Source organism: Lytechinus pictus, chromosome 10, assembly GCF_037042905.1.
Source record: "Lytechinus pictus isolate F3 Inbred chromosome 10, Lp3.0, whole genome shotgun sequence".
NCBI lineage: Eukaryota > Metazoa > Echinodermata > Echinoidea > Temnopleuroida > Toxopneustidae > Lytechinus > Lytechinus pictus.
Window position 1 is genome coordinate 27759186 of NC_087254.1, and position 17369 is coordinate 27776554.

Consider the following 17369-nt stretch of genomic DNA (forward strand, 5'->3'; position numbering starts at 1 on the left):
CAATTATTAAAAAAATATAAGATTTTCCTTTGGTGTTGAACTAATGTTTTGCTAGTGATAATTAGTTAAGCTTCCTCACTTGTTATAATGATCAATCCCACCAGTCATATTATACGAGAAAAGAATGATAAACACATGTCTTTCTTTTTTAATTTGAGTGACTGTAAATAGCAAAAGGGGTTTGTCGTTATTTCATCGAATCAAACGGAGAGTAATAGGCATGTTAGCAGGCTATATATATATATTAGGGAGACAAAATACAAAAGAGAGAAAAATGAAACAGAGTAGTCCTACTTACTAATTTGACAACGAGTGCCGATAAACCCTGCTGCGCAGATGCACAGATACATGTTGATTCGATCGTCACAAGTAGCTCCATTCAGACAAGGATTGCTAGAGCATTCATCGACATCTGGATGAAAACAAGAACATTAATCTCATTTAATGTATAGAAATTAACATTTTATAATCACCACCTACACCACCACAATAATCATCATCATTATCATCATCATCATCGTCGTCTTATTCTTCTTCTTTTCTCCTCCTTCAACTTGAAAGAAGACTGTCAACTTGACAACAGGAACGGCCCTATAGGGTGTTTCAAAAGAGGATGCAGGCTGCCTCTAGTTGACTTATTGTTTCGTCCGAATTCGAGTAAAGTTGCAGCTACATTGTATATTGTGTCAAAACCAAGCACCCTTCCACCAATACTCCTCTTCTTGTTTCTTTTCCCACTTGATTGTTCCCTTTCTGACCTGAACATTTTGATAGGTACTCCCCCATCCTATGGTCCCGCTCCTGAATCTACCAACCTTGCAATCTTACCTATTTGACATTGAGATCCAGTCCAACCTGAAGCACAGAAGCAGGTATATCCTCCAATTGCATCCTGACAAGTTCCTCCGTTTTGACAAGGGTCACTTTCACATTCATTAACCGCTGTACATGTATTAGAAACAAATAATTGTACATTGCATTTTGCTAAGGTGGCAGGAAAATTACAATTTACTCTTAGAGAAATCAATTAAATGATAATATAAAACAAGAACCCCACAATTCATGTTAACTTAAAACAAAACTTCCAAGTTACATGTATGTGTCGTGAAAGAGGAAACTTTATCCAAAGATAAATAGGCACACATAAAATATGGAATAAACGACAACAAATGTATAACAATCAACGTGCTCTGCAATAAAAATTCTTTCTGCTACATTGATCATGACTTTCCAAACCAAAAATTATTCAAAATTATTTTAAACAATGACATTAAGAAATTATGAAAGAGATGATCGATAACAAGAAGAAAAAAAAATCAGTAGCTAATATAAAAAAAAAATTAAAGCTCTACAATGAATTCTAATTTTCTACATTCCTAGCCTGACACTATTTGGTAATGATTTACCTAACTAAAAATGCATGATATGCATGAGTAGGACTTACATAATTCGCATCTTTGACCAGTCCAGATTGAAGTACAATCACACGTGTATTCATTCTGTCCGTTGATACAGGTTGCACCGTTTTGACATGGTAGGCTGTGACATTCGTTGAAATCTGTATTTAAAAAATAAACGTCACTCGTCTCATAACATGGGCAGAAATATGAAGAAATTATGGTGAGAAGAACATGCAGCAATAAGAGTACAATTTTTAGCGTGCCATGGTAATTATTTGCACTTCTAGGGTACAGTCGTTTTCTTTCTCTTTTCAACCAGATCAATAATACTTTCGAGCATAATTGAGATCATTTTTCAACAAATGCCTAGCTTAGTGAATCGATCAGGATTTCTTCTTTTGGGGTGGAGAATTTGGTGAAAATAATTGAATGTATAAAGAAGAAGGATACCTGATAAAGGATCAACTCTTAATATTCTTCTACCTTATGAAATGTAATTTATATGATATATCAAACTATTCTTTAAACTGTTGAAACAATATATTAAAGCACAACGTGTTGTACCCAGGTCTTTGAGCGTCAAAACCTCTGGAAGCACAGTCGTTTGGTGTTTATTGTGAACACTACAGACTTTTAACGATAAGAAGAGTGATTACACTTTGTCATTGGTATGTGTGCATCATGTCTCCTCAACAAAGTATTGACCAATTTTTTGCATATATACATTCGTTAGTTTGTAATATTCTTTCACTATCTTTGCCATTCACCCAAATGAATCTATCCATAAAGGCCTCGACAACTGATCTCGTCTGTTTTACCGTTTTTTAAATCATTTCACTCGCAGTAGGACATCATAATTATCGTTTTGGTAAATCGATTTTAGTTATCAGAGGTAGTGAATAATTGGTGTAAATAGTGTGTTTGGAAAAGTATACAAGAAAATCCACTCCCATTTCATGAACTGTATGAAAAATTGAGTCCCGAAACGTATCTGCCAGGCAAGTGCCTCGAAAGTATTTCCCTCAGTATCCGGTTTTTTCTTATAGTCTATGGAGATCCCAACTTTTACTATACCAAGGCCCCGGAACACTAATATTTGTGGTTGATCGTAGGACTGACTGCATTGATCGTCGTGTGCAATCAGACGTTTAGTGATCAATCACTGGGGTTTGTGTTACAAGCCCCCAGTAGGCATCCTAAAGCTGCAGAGAATTCAAAACTCTGCAGCCCGTCTCGTTGCCCTCATTAAAAACATGACCATGTAACACCTACTCTTAAACAATTGCACTGGCTCCCCATTAAATTTCGTATACAATTCAAAATTCTACTCCTAACATTCAAATCTCTCCATGGACATGCTCCAAAATATCTCTCCGAATTAATCCAGGCATATACTGCCAGTAGGTCCCTTCGTTCTGCAAATCAAAATTTCTTAACAGTAAAAAAAGCAAAAACTAAACTTTTTGGTGATAGGTCCTTTTCAAGCTCTGCCCCGCGTCTTTGGAACACTCTTCCAGCTTCCCTCCGTTGTATCCCAAATATCACTTCGTTTCAATCCAACTTAAAGACATACCTCATGAAGAAAGCATATTCAACATAGCCCCATTTACAGTGTCCTTTAGGTATATGAATTCTAATTTCACTTTTATTTGTATATTTCTTATGTTCTACATTGTAACGCGCTTTGATATGATTTCATGAAAAGCGCTATATAAGACTAAGTTATTATTATATTATCCGAGAATCACAAAACTTGTTTCTGCTGTTACCCATTTCACATGTTGTTCCTTCCCATCCTGGCGCACACTGGCATGAGAAGGCGTTGTCTCCTTCGATACACGTTCCACCGTTTGCACATGGGTCACTTGCACATTCGCTCAAACCTTGGATGAACACAAAGTAGAGAAAGCACAATGATTTCACACTAAAAAAAGAAATATTAATGACATGATATTTCAAGTATTAATCGACAAAACGACTGTCAAATCATTTTTTTTATCACATGGGAGCCAACAGATGGTAGGCCCTCCTGGAATTGTGAAATGAATTATGTCCCCCCCCCCTTCATTATTGTGCTTTTGTTGGATTCTTTTTTATTTTTACCAATCAATTATTATTATTATTATTTGGTTGGGGGATGTGGGTCGGGGCATTTTTGTCATTTTGTGTAATTACTTCACCCCTGCTCTTAATATATATATTAAATTATAGTGTTCTGCAGTTGTGATATAAAAATATAATTTGTTTGTGGGGCAGGGTACATTATTTCTAATACTCCAAAATGTTACACTCGATACGAGATCAAGTGAGGTATTCGAAAAAATTATTCACCTGAACAGAGAATTTTAAAAAATCAGAAGATGGCAAAAACAAAGATAATAGTGGAATCAATTTTCTGTATGCTATATAAAAGGCACAAAATATGGAATAATAGTATATAGTATAGTATAGTCACATCTCTTAGGGCTTATAGAGAGAACAATTATTGTGTATTCTTTTTTCTTTATTTGCATTTGTTTTGTTTCCCGATGAAACTATGCAGCAATAAGATGATAACAACATAAGGAAACTTACTTGTTTCACATCGTGATCCAGTCCAATCTACAGTACATGTGCAGGTAAACTCGTTAACTTGATCCTTGCAAGTTCCGCCATTTAGACAAGGATTGCTAGCACACTCATCGATTTCTGAAAGTGATATCAATTGAAATATGAAAATCTACACGAACAAAGGTTCTGTCGAGAAAGATACTCTTGGAACGACTGAGGTCCAAAAGTATTTGATTTTGACATTAATTGGTCAAAACGTTAGAATGTAGTTGAGGGTTGTATAACCCGCCACTGTTTTTAAGAGGATGTAGATTGCAAAATCCACAAGTAATTCACGATAGTTTGTAGACCTACATCTAAATCATTTTGTCGGTCAGTTTTTACAAATTTACCCTTTTTGGTGTAAGCTTTTAAGGCGATTTTTTTTTAAATATTCCTTGACTCACCAGTCTGGCAGTGGTCCCCGATGAAACCCGGGAGACATTGGCATTGGTAGCCGTTGACCTGGTCGAAACATCGAGCATTGTTCTGGCATGGATTGCTGAGACATTCATTAATATCTGAAAAATCAAGAAAATCAAGAAAAGTCCAGAATAAAATCAAGAAAACTTGGGAGAAAATGTATTATTCTGTAAGGGGGATATGTGCAGTGAAAAAAATCTTTCAACAATTTTATATTTTCCTTTTACTATTGAATACTCGAGAAACACAGGAAAAAGAGTATAATTATGATGGCCATAATTGTAATATAATTTTCATATCTATGTCGACTTGAAGATAACATGAAAATGATGTTTGTTATGATGAATACGACGATTATGATATCAGGGCGTTGATAAAGATGATATAGGAGATAAAGATGATATAGGAGATAATGACGATAATGGCAATGCTTATGACATTGATGGTGATCATGACGATATTGATGATGACGATGATAATGATGGTGGTGGTGATAATGGTGGTGATGATACTGATAATGATGATATCGACGACGATGGAGATGATAATATCCACTTTTTCTTTCCATATCTCACCTCCACTACAGGTCTTTCCTGTGTAGCCTGGTGCACAGTTACAACTGAAGTTTGCCACAAGATCGATGCAGTTAGCACCATTGCGACAAGGGTTATTCTTGCATTCATCGATCTCTACACTGCAATCAAACTCAGTATAACCCGGTGCGCAGTCGCAGTTGAAGTATGTTGCTCTGTTGATACAGTTTCCGTTGTTAACACACGGCTGAGGTGAGCATTGGTCGATTGCTGAAGAAAATTGAAGATATGAATGTGTTAATTATGATCACTGAATCATCGCTTACAAAGACATTGTAAGAAATCTGGTTTTGGTTCTAGGTAGTGAACCCTATGTAGGTTTTTATCAAAATTAAAAGCATACGTTTGTACAGGACATATGAAATTAGGTGTTAAAATGATAATGCATGTGAAGTGAAAAAGTACAGATTAATAGCAAACACGTAAAAAAGAAAGGAAATCCCCGGTAAGGGCTAAAACTCCATTGATTTCTAACTCGTTCTTCCGACTTCGTTATTATTCATATAATTGGCAAAAAGAAGCTGCTGAAAACTGCTTATCTAATAAAAGAGAGCCAATGGAGTAAATTAGAAAGTCAAAAAGGGGCCTAAGCTTTCGATCCTAGCAGAATCTTCGTCGGAGGCAAAATGACAAACATATAAAGTGGAACAACCATAATATAGACCACAAACAAGCTACAGCAACACTAGAAACAAGGAGACAAAAGGGGCATTAGTGAGTAGAGAAGACATTTTCTTTCATCCCCTTCACTAACCTGATTGGTCTTCTCTACTCACTAATGCCCCTTTTGTCTCCTTGTTTCTAGTGTTGCTGTAGCTTGTTTGTGGTCTATATTATGGTTGTTCCACTTTATATGTTTGTCATTTTGCCTCCGACGAAGATTCTGCTAGGATCGAAAGCTTAGGCCCCTTTTTGACTGTCTATTCATATAATTGTATACATGTTATATAAGTATTCAATCTTATATATTCAGACTCATATTCCTGCTTCTCAAGCTACTGCATAAAGGATTTATTAATGATTTATATACTAATCAAGAACATAGACTGCAAGAGTTAGCTTATTTAGCTTCAATGTAGTTCATAGATTTAGGTAAACTGTCAAAGAATAAACACGCTGAGAGATATAATTAGAAATTGAGGAAATTTAACATTACAAAATATCAATTATCAGGAGGAAGGTTTTTTTTCTGAAAATTAGCCTCCAAACAACTACCAGAATTAATTACAAAATGCCAATATGATCTCCAATCTGCTGATTTCCCCTTTTATAATAGTAACACTTACGACTCTCGCAGTTGACACCAGTGAAACCGGACGCACAAATACATTCGTATCTATTCACTCCATCTACACAGAATCCATTGTTCTGACAGGGGAACGATGCACATTCGTTGATACCTAGAAAGTAAAATGCAACAAATACAAGGTTTTCTATAGTCAAGAAAAAAACAGTAAATAATATAATAACAGACCAACCAATACTTTGATTTAGGATATGAAATTATTCATAAATAAACTGGATTTTAAATTCATAAGAATTTGTCTTTCCAGATATAAATAAAATAATTTTCCCTATTACAGTCCACTAAAACATCTTGTTAAAACAATACCTCTTTATTTATAATGCACTGTGTAATTATTAATTTATAATGCGATGAATAGTGCCCATTGACATGTTTGACATTCATCTGAAATGATGAATAGTCCGTATAAAAAGCGGTCCTTGTGTCATAAATTCTTTCTTATTTATGGATGGCAGTCGATATGTCTCCGTGAATAGTAAAGTATTTCTAATTAATGGCTATCGGCCCTGAAGGTGTGGGGAATTACATGGAAGAAGAGAGAGTTAATACTTACTGACATCACATCGTTGACCTGTCCACCCGTCTGTGCACGTACATGTGAACCCGTTCACTTCATCGAAACAAGTTCCTCCATTGTTACACGGGCTTCCCAAACAGTCATTAGTATCTAGGAATGAAAACAACCAAAGGTACATGTATTAGGGAACATCCGAATAGTTGAAATGTATGTTTTCTGCTTCACAGAATCTTCTGTTAGCGAACATATATCTTTATAGGTAGGATCAATAAATGCACATTTATGTCTGTCTTTGGTGCGGATGAAATTGTAGAAAACAATAATTTGATGTTTGCGACTGAAAGAAAATTCATGGAGACCTGCAATTTACCTTCACCATCACAGTATATGCAATGTGCATTTCTTAAATTTATGTACCAATCGGATCTAACTTTGATAAGGAAAAAGATTGAAATGATCAAAACAGGTAGGTCTTTAAGATGATCGAAATTAAAGGGATGGTCCGGGCAGAAAATATTTATATCTACATAAATAGAGTAAAATTTTACAGAGCAAAATGCTGAAAATTTGATCAAATTCGGATAACAAATAACGAAGTTGTTGAATTTTAAAGATTTGCATTATTCCGGTAAACAGTTCTAGGCATGACTCATGAATATTCATTAGGTGGGCTGATGATGTCACATCCCCACTTTCCTTTTTCTTATGTTATTACATTAAATCATAATTGTTTCATTTTTTCATACATGTGTAAATGATGTGTCGCCATTATGATGAAATAAGTTGCGGCAATAAATAACTAATGCACTTAGTCAGTTGTCAATCCGATTGTTTTAGTTCTTGGTAATTTTTTTTTAATAAACCTAATTTCATATAATAAAATACAAAAGAACAAGTGGGGATATGGCATCATCAGCCCACCTTATGAATATTCATGAAGACATGCCTAGAATTTTTTTACCGGAATAATGCAAATCTTTAAATTTCAATAACTTCGTTATTTGTTATCCGATTTTGATCAAATTTTCAGAATTTTGCTCTGTGAAATTTACTATATTTATTGTAATATAGATATCTCCAGCCTCGACCATCCCTTTAAGGTCTATAACTACTGCACCAAGGGTATCGTGGGATTTTTTTTCCGTGTATGTATATACTTACTGATATCACAGTTTTCTCCTTCCCATCCTAACACACAAGCACAAGTGTAATATGTAAGGAAATTGGTACATGTTCCAGAGTTCTGGCAAGGGTTGGTTGCGCACTTGTCCATTTCTATAGGAATGGAAATCAAGGATATCTAGTTAGAATATTTTTAGAGAATAGGAAATCATAATCAAAACACAATTAATGGGCCTATTTGATACAAATATTTGAAGAAAAAAAAATAATATATCAGTAAACGATTACATCAATGTTAATATATCTGTGTTCTGCGAATGCAAAATTGATTCATTTCTATTTGCATAGGAGATTATTTCTTTATAGAAAAAATATAAATATAAACGTTCTTTTATAACACATGGCGATTTGCATGTGACCGTCTGCAAAAGTTTGTACGAAGTTGTAATTGGAGATTACAACTGAAATTGTACACCTATGGTTTATTACTTCTTTTGTCTTGAATCAAAATTTGATTGATACATTGATTTCATTTGCAAAAATATCAATAAATAAGTAACACAAATTGAAGAGAAATGCGTGTGAAAATATTTCCTTTTGAAATCTGGCGTCATAGATTCAAACAGACAGATATCACTTGACCATAATGGACCAATAATTTTCTTACCATTCTCACAGACTCGACCTTCATAGCCTGGTTCACATGTGCATGAGAAGTCATCAACCAAATTGTTACAGCGACCACGTCCACTGCACAGCTGACCTTCACACTCATTGATGTCTGTAAAAGAGAGGATCATGATTATGAACGTTCTTTCCTCATTTGCCATAAAATCTTGCACATGGAATGGAAAACACAATCAGAAAGAGCCCAAGAACAGCCAAATCTTGTAAAAAAAAAGTTTGTAAAAACTAACCAGAAGGTACAGGTAACCGGTGTCATCGATTCAGTCATCAAACTGATCAAATCAAATCAATTATTCACTGCGCGAATTGGAATAGACTTGCTGGTATGATAACATTCATTATCTATTTTCCTGTCCACGTAAATTGTATAATACTCAAGAGAACGAAAAATCTTTTTTCAACAATGAATATATATTTTTCTGTCCACGTCAACATTTTATGATACTCAAGTGGCTTGCAAATACATACATTCATAATGGTTTATATGAATACTATTAAACTAATGTCAAAGTCTTCTGAAATCAAAGGTGTATAAGTAACAAACGACAGAATGTACCAGAACAGAGCAGTAAGTAGTAAGAAAACATTTTAAAAAGGAGGGAAAATTTCGAACTTACCCTCGGCACAATTAGTTCCGGTGTATCCAGGGGCACAAATGCATGTGTACATATTGCCCCCACTGATGCAGGTCGCGTTATTCAAACATGGTTTCGATAGGCACTCATTAATATCTGTTGAGAATGGAACATAAATTAACACAAGAAAGAAAATCATCGCATATGATAGGCCTATAGAAATAAAAACGAGAATTTTTTTAGAATTAACACTTGCGAGTTTGCTATTCTTAATTCGGCATGTTCTGGAAAACTAATTTTATAATTGCTTGTGTCTATCACATTATTCTTGCTGTTTTGAACTGTTATATGCTTTCAGATCATGATCTTATTCGCTTTTGATAGTGTTCGGAAGATCATTTTATGAGGTGTAAACGAATGGATTTGTTTTCCAATACGCAACTATGTTTCCAAAGCGCCATATATAAGAAGGGGGCGGTGGATAAAAATTACGACGTATTTCAATTCAATTCAATTAACCTTACATACATCGGTAAAAGATAAAGGAATATACCAACGCAATGCCGAGAACATTGTGACGACCCACCCGAAATAAATCTATCTTACAAAAAGTAAGTTTTAAGCGATCTTCTGATGAAAAGGGTTTAACAATTCATTCGAAAACATATTTGAAAGCACCAACAAGTAAAGGAACGATTCTTACCAATTTGGCAGAATGTACCAGACCATCCGGGTTGGCAGAAACATTCGAAGGCAAAGTTTGGTTGGTCAATACATATTCCTGCATTCTGGCATGGTGAACTTGCACATTCATCAAGATCTAGAAAGAGAAAAGAAGAAATAAGTTTTCCACTTAATCTTAAGATGTAGGGTGGCAATGATATATAAATAGGCGCATTTTCAACGCAAACACCGTCTAATAATATAAGGAATCGTCACACGTAATGACCTTCAGGGTGATGAACTTATTGGTATATAACAATCAACTATATACAGAGAGACTAAAATATTCGATCTCGCATATGTTAGTCGACGATTCCTCTATGCTGCTTTCACAATTAGTCACAACAGGATTTTAAAAAATATTTGTTTTTCAATAAATAAATAGGTGCAATAATTTAGGTGATCTGTGATTATGAACAAGTCCATTGGAAACAAAATGCAAGGACAACAATTGTAGTTTATTGGGCGCCTGCCATTGTTGCAATTGTAAAATAGTTAGAACAATCTAATTATCTTGGTATCTGTTTAATCATCCAGTCTCAAATCAATGTTATCGCGTAAGCGTGAATTCCCTATATTAAAGTTGTACTTACTGTCTATTCTGACAATGTCATTTTTTACATTCTTAATTTGTTTTTCCTTGTTTATCAAAATGTAAAGTATCGACATTGTACATATAGCTTTTCTTTTGCTGAGCATGCTGAGTTTAGCAATATCATTAACTTAGATCCATTTCAATATTTTCCACTTAAGTGAGGGTTTATTATAAGTGTGCAAAATTCATTACAAATAAGCTCGAAATGGATAAGATGCTTAATTTTCCTTTTGACGTACACAGTGAAATATGCAATTATCGTGACAATCGCCTTACCAGTTTCACAGATATTTCCTGCCCATCCTGGCATGCAGTTGCATGTGAACATGTTGATGCCATTAATGCATGAGCCACCATTTAAGCAAGGATCGCTTAGACATTCGTTGATTTCTGAAATTGAAGGGTAAATAGGTATTCAAAGTATAAGTTAAATTTGCTTTGCAGATATGAACACTGTATATTATGGATTGAAGAAGGAGAGACAGAGGGATGATACAGAAAAAAAAAGAAAATTTATGAAACAGATATTGAGGCCAAAATGGTGTAAGGAAAAGAAGTAAATCTATGTGCGGAAAGTTATAAGGAGAAATGAAAGGTAAATAAATTATTTGTATTTATTTAATCCAAGAAATATATTCGTATCGATCAAGCAAACAAATTCTTCTACAGTTACAGCATTTTTTTTATGTGAATTCTTCCGATGCAGCTATTTTAACATCATAATACTCAATGAAATGTTTGATAAAGTTTCAAATGCCTGGGACGGCTTCATAAAGGAGTTGGAAGGTAACCAGACTAAGCACGTCTTTACACCAACTTGAACTTGTTCTCAGGTAATAAATCAGATTCTAAACCATCCAAACCAATATCAGCTAAAGTTAATGTAGGCCACCATAATGGTATTAGATTGAAATCGTTGCTTATTTGAAAGAAGCATTTAAAATAGAATGTAATATTTCTCAAATTATGATGAGGTCTTTAGAAAATTTCAGTCCCAATTTCTCAAAACATTACAAACACCAGACAACCTTGGTCCAACATACCTTGTTCGCAGTTAGTACCCGTATATCCTGCTCTGCACGCGCATAGATAGCCGAGATGCTGGTCGAGGCAAGAAGCACCGTTTTGACACGGATTTGATGCACACTCATTAATTGCTGTAAAATAGGGTAAAATATCAGAATCAGTATTTCTGAGGACCATCTTAAATACATTTGTCTATTCTTCCAATCTGTATAATGTTATTCTTGTATCAATGCAATGAGTTAGTAATTTAGTTTGCCATCTCTTATATTTCCGGCGTTATTTGTTCTCTGATATTCACCTTCTGCTCCAAACAAATCTTATCATTAAGAAAAGTAATAACATGTTAAAATTGCTTTTGTCATCTTTTGATCGAGCTTCATATGAGTAGAATAAAAACGTCGTCTTTTGAATGGCAATACAAAGTGTCTGAAGATGGCGGTCATTGAATATTGAAGTACTTGGACGAACAATACATGCGATGGATCACGTAAAAAAAAAACGGTCACGAATAGGTTTATGAAATGGGATACAAATCTACTGTTAACGTATCATGTGAATGCACCTGACATGTTGAACTGAAATATGCTTATATCAAGGAGCAAAGATTAGGAAAATTGACAACACAACAAACATATTTCTTTGCTAGCCATTGCACAGATAAGATATAATTGGCTTACATGTTTCGCATCTTGTTCCGGTCCAGCCAGGCAGACAGATACACTCAAACGCATTGGTGAGATCCTGACAAACACCATTGTTCAGGCATGTATTAGGCTGACAGTCAGGTGTATCTAAAAGGAAGGAAAGCAAACCCATAATATTGGCACTAGAGAGTTGTCGTTCGAGATCGTTTGGGAGACGTTTGTCCCGATGTGTTTTTTTTACTAAAGAGCTTGGTCCTTGGTTTAACTGTCGAGAGGTAAATGTCCTTACAAGTGGTTGTCTAAGAAGTAACTTCTAAAGGGCAATTCTGTTATGGATCGGTTAGCTAGGTCATCATCGATGGTAGATAGACCAGGTGATAGTTGTTCTAAAGGAAGGTTGTCATATGATATATGCGTACGTATTTGATCATCTCAGGGGTGGTAAGGGGGGATGGGAATTTTGCTACTGGAACAGGTATTTTACAAGACCAGCCGAATTTTGAAAATGAAAGCGAACTTATGTTCACACAATGGGAACTGTGTTTGGTTAGTCCAAGAACGTCATTCAATATATCACTGTAAATTTAGGAGAGCAATGTGCTATTAATGTAATTAATTTTAATGTTGTTTGCTAGGCTAACTTGGTGGAGGTGGATTCGCTATCCAACACAGACGTAGCGTTCAAGTCCAGGAGAAAAACTGTCTACTTAAGGTTGAAACAAGAGTTCGTATTCAGATTATATTTTTAATTCTCTTGGGGGAAAGAAAACGATTAACCGCTTACCACTTTCACATCGCTCTCCTTGATACCCGATAAGACATGTGCATCTGAAACTATTCACTTCGTCAGTACACGTTCCTCCATTAAAGCAGGGATTGGAAGCGCACTCATTGATGTCTACAAAGGAAAGAAATTCACATAATGATTCCATTTAAATGAATTACAGTTTACATTATGTGTATGCCCGCCACGTCACTCAGGATCGAGGTACCACATGGGGGGCAAGAGGCCTTCCTATCACCTATTCATTTTCATACGACATTAAAATGGTAAAAACGATAATAGAGAATTTAATTCAATTTCAATTCAATTCGGTTTATTAGATATAAAACAGAATACAATGCTGTAGTCCGAAGACTAATTGTGCAATGTTTACATTGCATATTATTTACATTTGAAGATTGTATATATACATAAAATAAATTATTTACATTTAAATGAGAAACAGTTGGTTGAATGAGTAATGCATAAGTGAGATTTCAGTAGATAATACTAGCATGGGATTCTGATAATTGTGTATTGGGGAGAAAAAAACCTGTTTTAAACTTAAAATTATACAACAAAAAGGTCAGAAATATAATTCAGATTTGATTTCCGTTAACAATAATAGAAAAAAGATCTCAGCTGAAGAACTGAATGTCACATTTTTTTCTTTTTCGTTGAGGAAAAGCGCAAATAAATGTTTATCACACTTGCCCATCTCCCCCCCCCCCCCCCCCCCGTTGGCGATTTAAGGCCAATTTAAGATCTGAATAAGAAACATAACCTTAATACACCCTATACATTCTTTTACAGTTAACAAAACCCATCAACATTCATGACATGAATTATTAGAATCAATGGTAAAAAAAATGTTCAATTGAGTAATATTATGAGCACCTATAGGAGCAATTATAATATTTATTATTAGCGTTATTTGTTTGGCGTCACCTGTGCCTGGGAGGCGAAACAAATGATAATGATAATAATAAATATTATATTTATTTATGATGTACTATTTAAAAAGGGAATGTGACTACAAATCTAACAATTTAAAGACTAAGCCATCTGGAAACATTTTAATGTAAAAAAAAGAAAACAGAGAATAATAAGTATGCATATTCACCTATTCCACAATTTGTTCCTTCAAATCCTTCCTGGCAATTACACGTATAGAAGTTGACACCATCGACACAGGTTCCGAGATTCAAACACGGGTTTGAAGAGCACTCATCAATATCTGTTGAGTTAAATATGCATTAAAGAAGAAAAAAACTCACTTTGACTTAATGGTAAAATCCATCATAAATTTAGAAAACTATCATATACTAATCTCTACATGCGTTGAAGTCACAGGACTACGCCACAGAGAGCGGTAAAACTAAAAGTAACGATTTTTTTTCGAGATTAGAAACATATTATGTGTTCAGACCGTTATCATCTCTGGTTTTAGATGAACAGTTTTTTTAGAATCGATCACAAAGCGATTATTGCATATTTTCTAACATCATTTTTTTCCTAAGTCTATTTCTTCAAAAGACAACTAATCTTAAGTATACAGAATATTAGACATTTGACTTCCAACTGAATTTAAAACAACAATAATATAGCACTTACCGACTTCGCAGTTAACCCCTGTATATCCTGGTCGGCACATACACGTGTACATATTTAGACCATTTACACAAGTTCCACCATTCTGACATGGATTGAACCCACTATTTGATAGACATTCGTTGATATCTGTAAAGGAGATGAAGACATAGGCAAATTAATAACAAGAACATAGAAGGTAGGATGGCGTTTTATTTAATAAAACTTCTCTGAGATTGGGGAGAGCAACATTATACTTATTCAATCAATAATGATCATTAACCTAGAACAGGGTTGAGAAGGGGGCATATGCTTTCTACCCCCACCCCCCTTCCTCTGAATACACGCCTATGACATAATTAATGTATTGTCCAAAAAGAGGCAACGTCTAATTAAACATGATCTGTAAGCATACAGTGCAATTTCTTTTTTCCTTTCTTTTTTTCCAGATTTTCCCTTAGGATCGCCACCGATGCATGTACGTGATCATACTCCCTGGCTTGAGTATCGAAGTTATGATCACGCAGTCTTGGTGTAGGCAAGAGTAGTGCAGTAGGTCAGGGAAATGATTTACACTAATTCTTGAAATATAACGACCCACCGCAGGCATAGCTTTGGACCTTTTTAACTGAATATTATAGGTGTGTATGGTATTAACTGTAAGGGCTAGAAAGATATTCTTGCAATAATATATAATTGTTTCATCCCGTGAATAACGGTTCAGTCAAAAGTCTACTATCCGTTTTCTGAACTAGGTATACGGACCTTATCAATTAATTCAGATTCTCTGACTTACCAATGTCACAGTTGACACCGGTCCACCCTGGGTTGCACACGCAGGAGTAGCTATTGACATCATCCAAGCAGCGACCATTGACACAAGGATCAGATGCACACTCGCTGATTTCTGAGAAAAATAGAGATCAAGAATGAACTTGGGCTTCTACATCTTGGCCATTTTTTTTTTACAGGTGAATAAATTACCAATGCTATTGATTGAATTTGAATTTATTTCCGTTAAAAAACAAATAACAATACATATAAAATTATACATGTGAATTGATAAATGAAAAAACTGGAGGATGGCCCTACTCAGCAGCATCAATCATGGCGCTGCTGGTCTATCGAGGGGTCCTCGATTAAACTCTTGGGAAGAGAATAGAATGTGAAGGCTACGATGAACATAAGATTTCATTTTTTAATCACCCGAGATAATCCACTGACTCTTTAATCGTAGTTATGCCCCCCCCCAAAAAAAAATGTCTTAAAAAAACCCTGGAGTTATATACAGATAAATATTTATACCCCATTGCCAAACCTCCCAAATAAATTCACCCCTCACAGAAGCGGATGTAGGACTTCATATCATGACAGGCAAGGAGGGGGAAATCGTGGATGAATTTCGCCAGCAACTTACTTGAATAACCAAGAAAACAAAAACAGAGTTTCCTCGCCCCTCCCCACAAACACAAATCCACACAAAAATCTGACAAGCAGAAAATATGTAGGAATTTGTAATCAATTAAAATGAGGGAGAAACTTCATCATAATTAAAGAAAAGCATAATCAATGCAAACGTTGGTGAATAGGCATGACGTTTCCCCTGGATCTGCGCTTTTGCATGAGTAACCCAACATGGCAGTAACACTGATACTTACCAGTACTGCAGATTGAGTCAGTGTAACCGGGCGGGCAGGTGCAAACAAAGTTATTGATTCGATCGGTACATGTACCACCATTAAGGCAAGGATTGCTCGCGCACTCGTCAATATCTGGAATAATGAAATCAAAATATATATTTTTAGATTATTTCATAAAGGAAGATAAATAGCAGCCAAAGGAAAACAGTCATCGAACTGAATAAAAATAATATCATACTACCCGACTTTCATTAAATGAATAATCCGAATGAACTCCAAATATTTCATTATCATTCCGGTGGCTTATTATTGTCAATGACTACACATTTGTATTTGTGATGATTATGCCACACGTACGCAATGTTATATCAGACATCTGTGATTAAGATGAACAGATGGACTGGAATGCGAGGAAATCAGCTTGTTTTTTTTTCAGAGGTATGCGACATAATAATGACGTCATAACCATGATTGACCAACAACTCTTTATCGCGGCAGTCGCACCTAGGGAACTAACTCCTCGTAAAACATATACGGTATTTTGAGTTACACATGATTGGTCAGTCTGGGCTATATTTCTGGGGGGGGGGGGGGGTGCTGGTGTGCATGGCTGCGATTTGAGATCGAATGATGCAGTTTCCGTTCCAAGACAAAACGAAAAAAAATGAAATAGGATCCCTTCTTACCACTCTCGCAGTGAACGCCCTGGTAACCAGGCAGACAGGAACATATATAACGATTGACACCATCAATACAACCACCATTATTTAAGCATGGGGTGCTGGCACATTCATCAATATCTGGAATGGGGAGAAATCAAAGTCAAATTTCAAAATTGATATTCCAACATTGTCCTGTTAAATATGCTCGAGAAGTAGCTTTGCACTATATTAATTTGGCTTAAAAGGTATATAAATGTACTGATATGAGTCTGTCTAAAGGTGACTTATTTCATGAAATTCATAGTAATTATAAAATTAAGCCTCACTGTAAGTCTAGGTCAAATCATGTACCTTAAGGTAACAATTTAGATTAGGTTGGTGGGATAAACCAATAGAAGAGTCTAGAGAATGAATGAGAAGTTTGGAAGGAGGTACTTTACAGAGATAAGCACAGTTGAACATACAGATGAACAAGTATATCAAAACCTCATTGGAAAAATGTCCAACGTATGGA

General features: G+C 35.2%; 1 protein-coding gene across 1 annotated transcript in view; it reads right to left on the reverse strand.

Moving 5' to 3' along the window:
- The window catches only part of LOC129269399 (neurogenic locus Notch protein-like), a 50604-nt gene that overhangs the window by 16056 nt on the left and 17179 nt on the right, over positions 1–17369 (reverse strand). Inside the window, exons 10-31 of the mRNA XM_054906895.2 lie at positions 16880–16993; positions 16212–16325; positions 15350–15460; positions 14578–14703; positions 14087–14200; positions 12985–13098; positions 12234–12347; positions 11574–11687; positions 10807–10920; positions 9916–10032; positions 9255–9368; positions 8618–8731; positions 7990–8103; positions 6865–6978; positions 6292–6405; positions 4988–5215; positions 4397–4510; positions 3975–4088; positions 3170–3283; positions 1445–1558; positions 829–942; positions 299–412 (exon numbers count right to left, since the gene is read on the reverse strand). Of these exons, the coding sequence (XP_054762870.2) occupies positions 299–412; positions 829–942; positions 1445–1558; positions 3170–3283; positions 3975–4088; positions 4397–4510; positions 4988–5215; positions 6292–6405; positions 6865–6978; positions 7990–8103; positions 8618–8731; positions 9255–9368; positions 9916–10032; positions 10807–10920; positions 11574–11687; positions 12234–12347; positions 12985–13098; positions 14087–14200; positions 14578–14703; positions 15350–15460; positions 16212–16325; positions 16880–16993 (2634 nt within the window). The remainder of the gene's footprint in view (positions 1–298; positions 413–828; positions 943–1444; positions 1559–3169; positions 3284–3974; positions 4089–4396; positions 4511–4987; positions 5216–6291; positions 6406–6864; positions 6979–7989; positions 8104–8617; positions 8732–9254; positions 9369–9915; positions 10033–10806; positions 10921–11573; positions 11688–12233; positions 12348–12984; positions 13099–14086; positions 14201–14577; positions 14704–15349; positions 15461–16211; positions 16326–16879; positions 16994–17369) is intronic.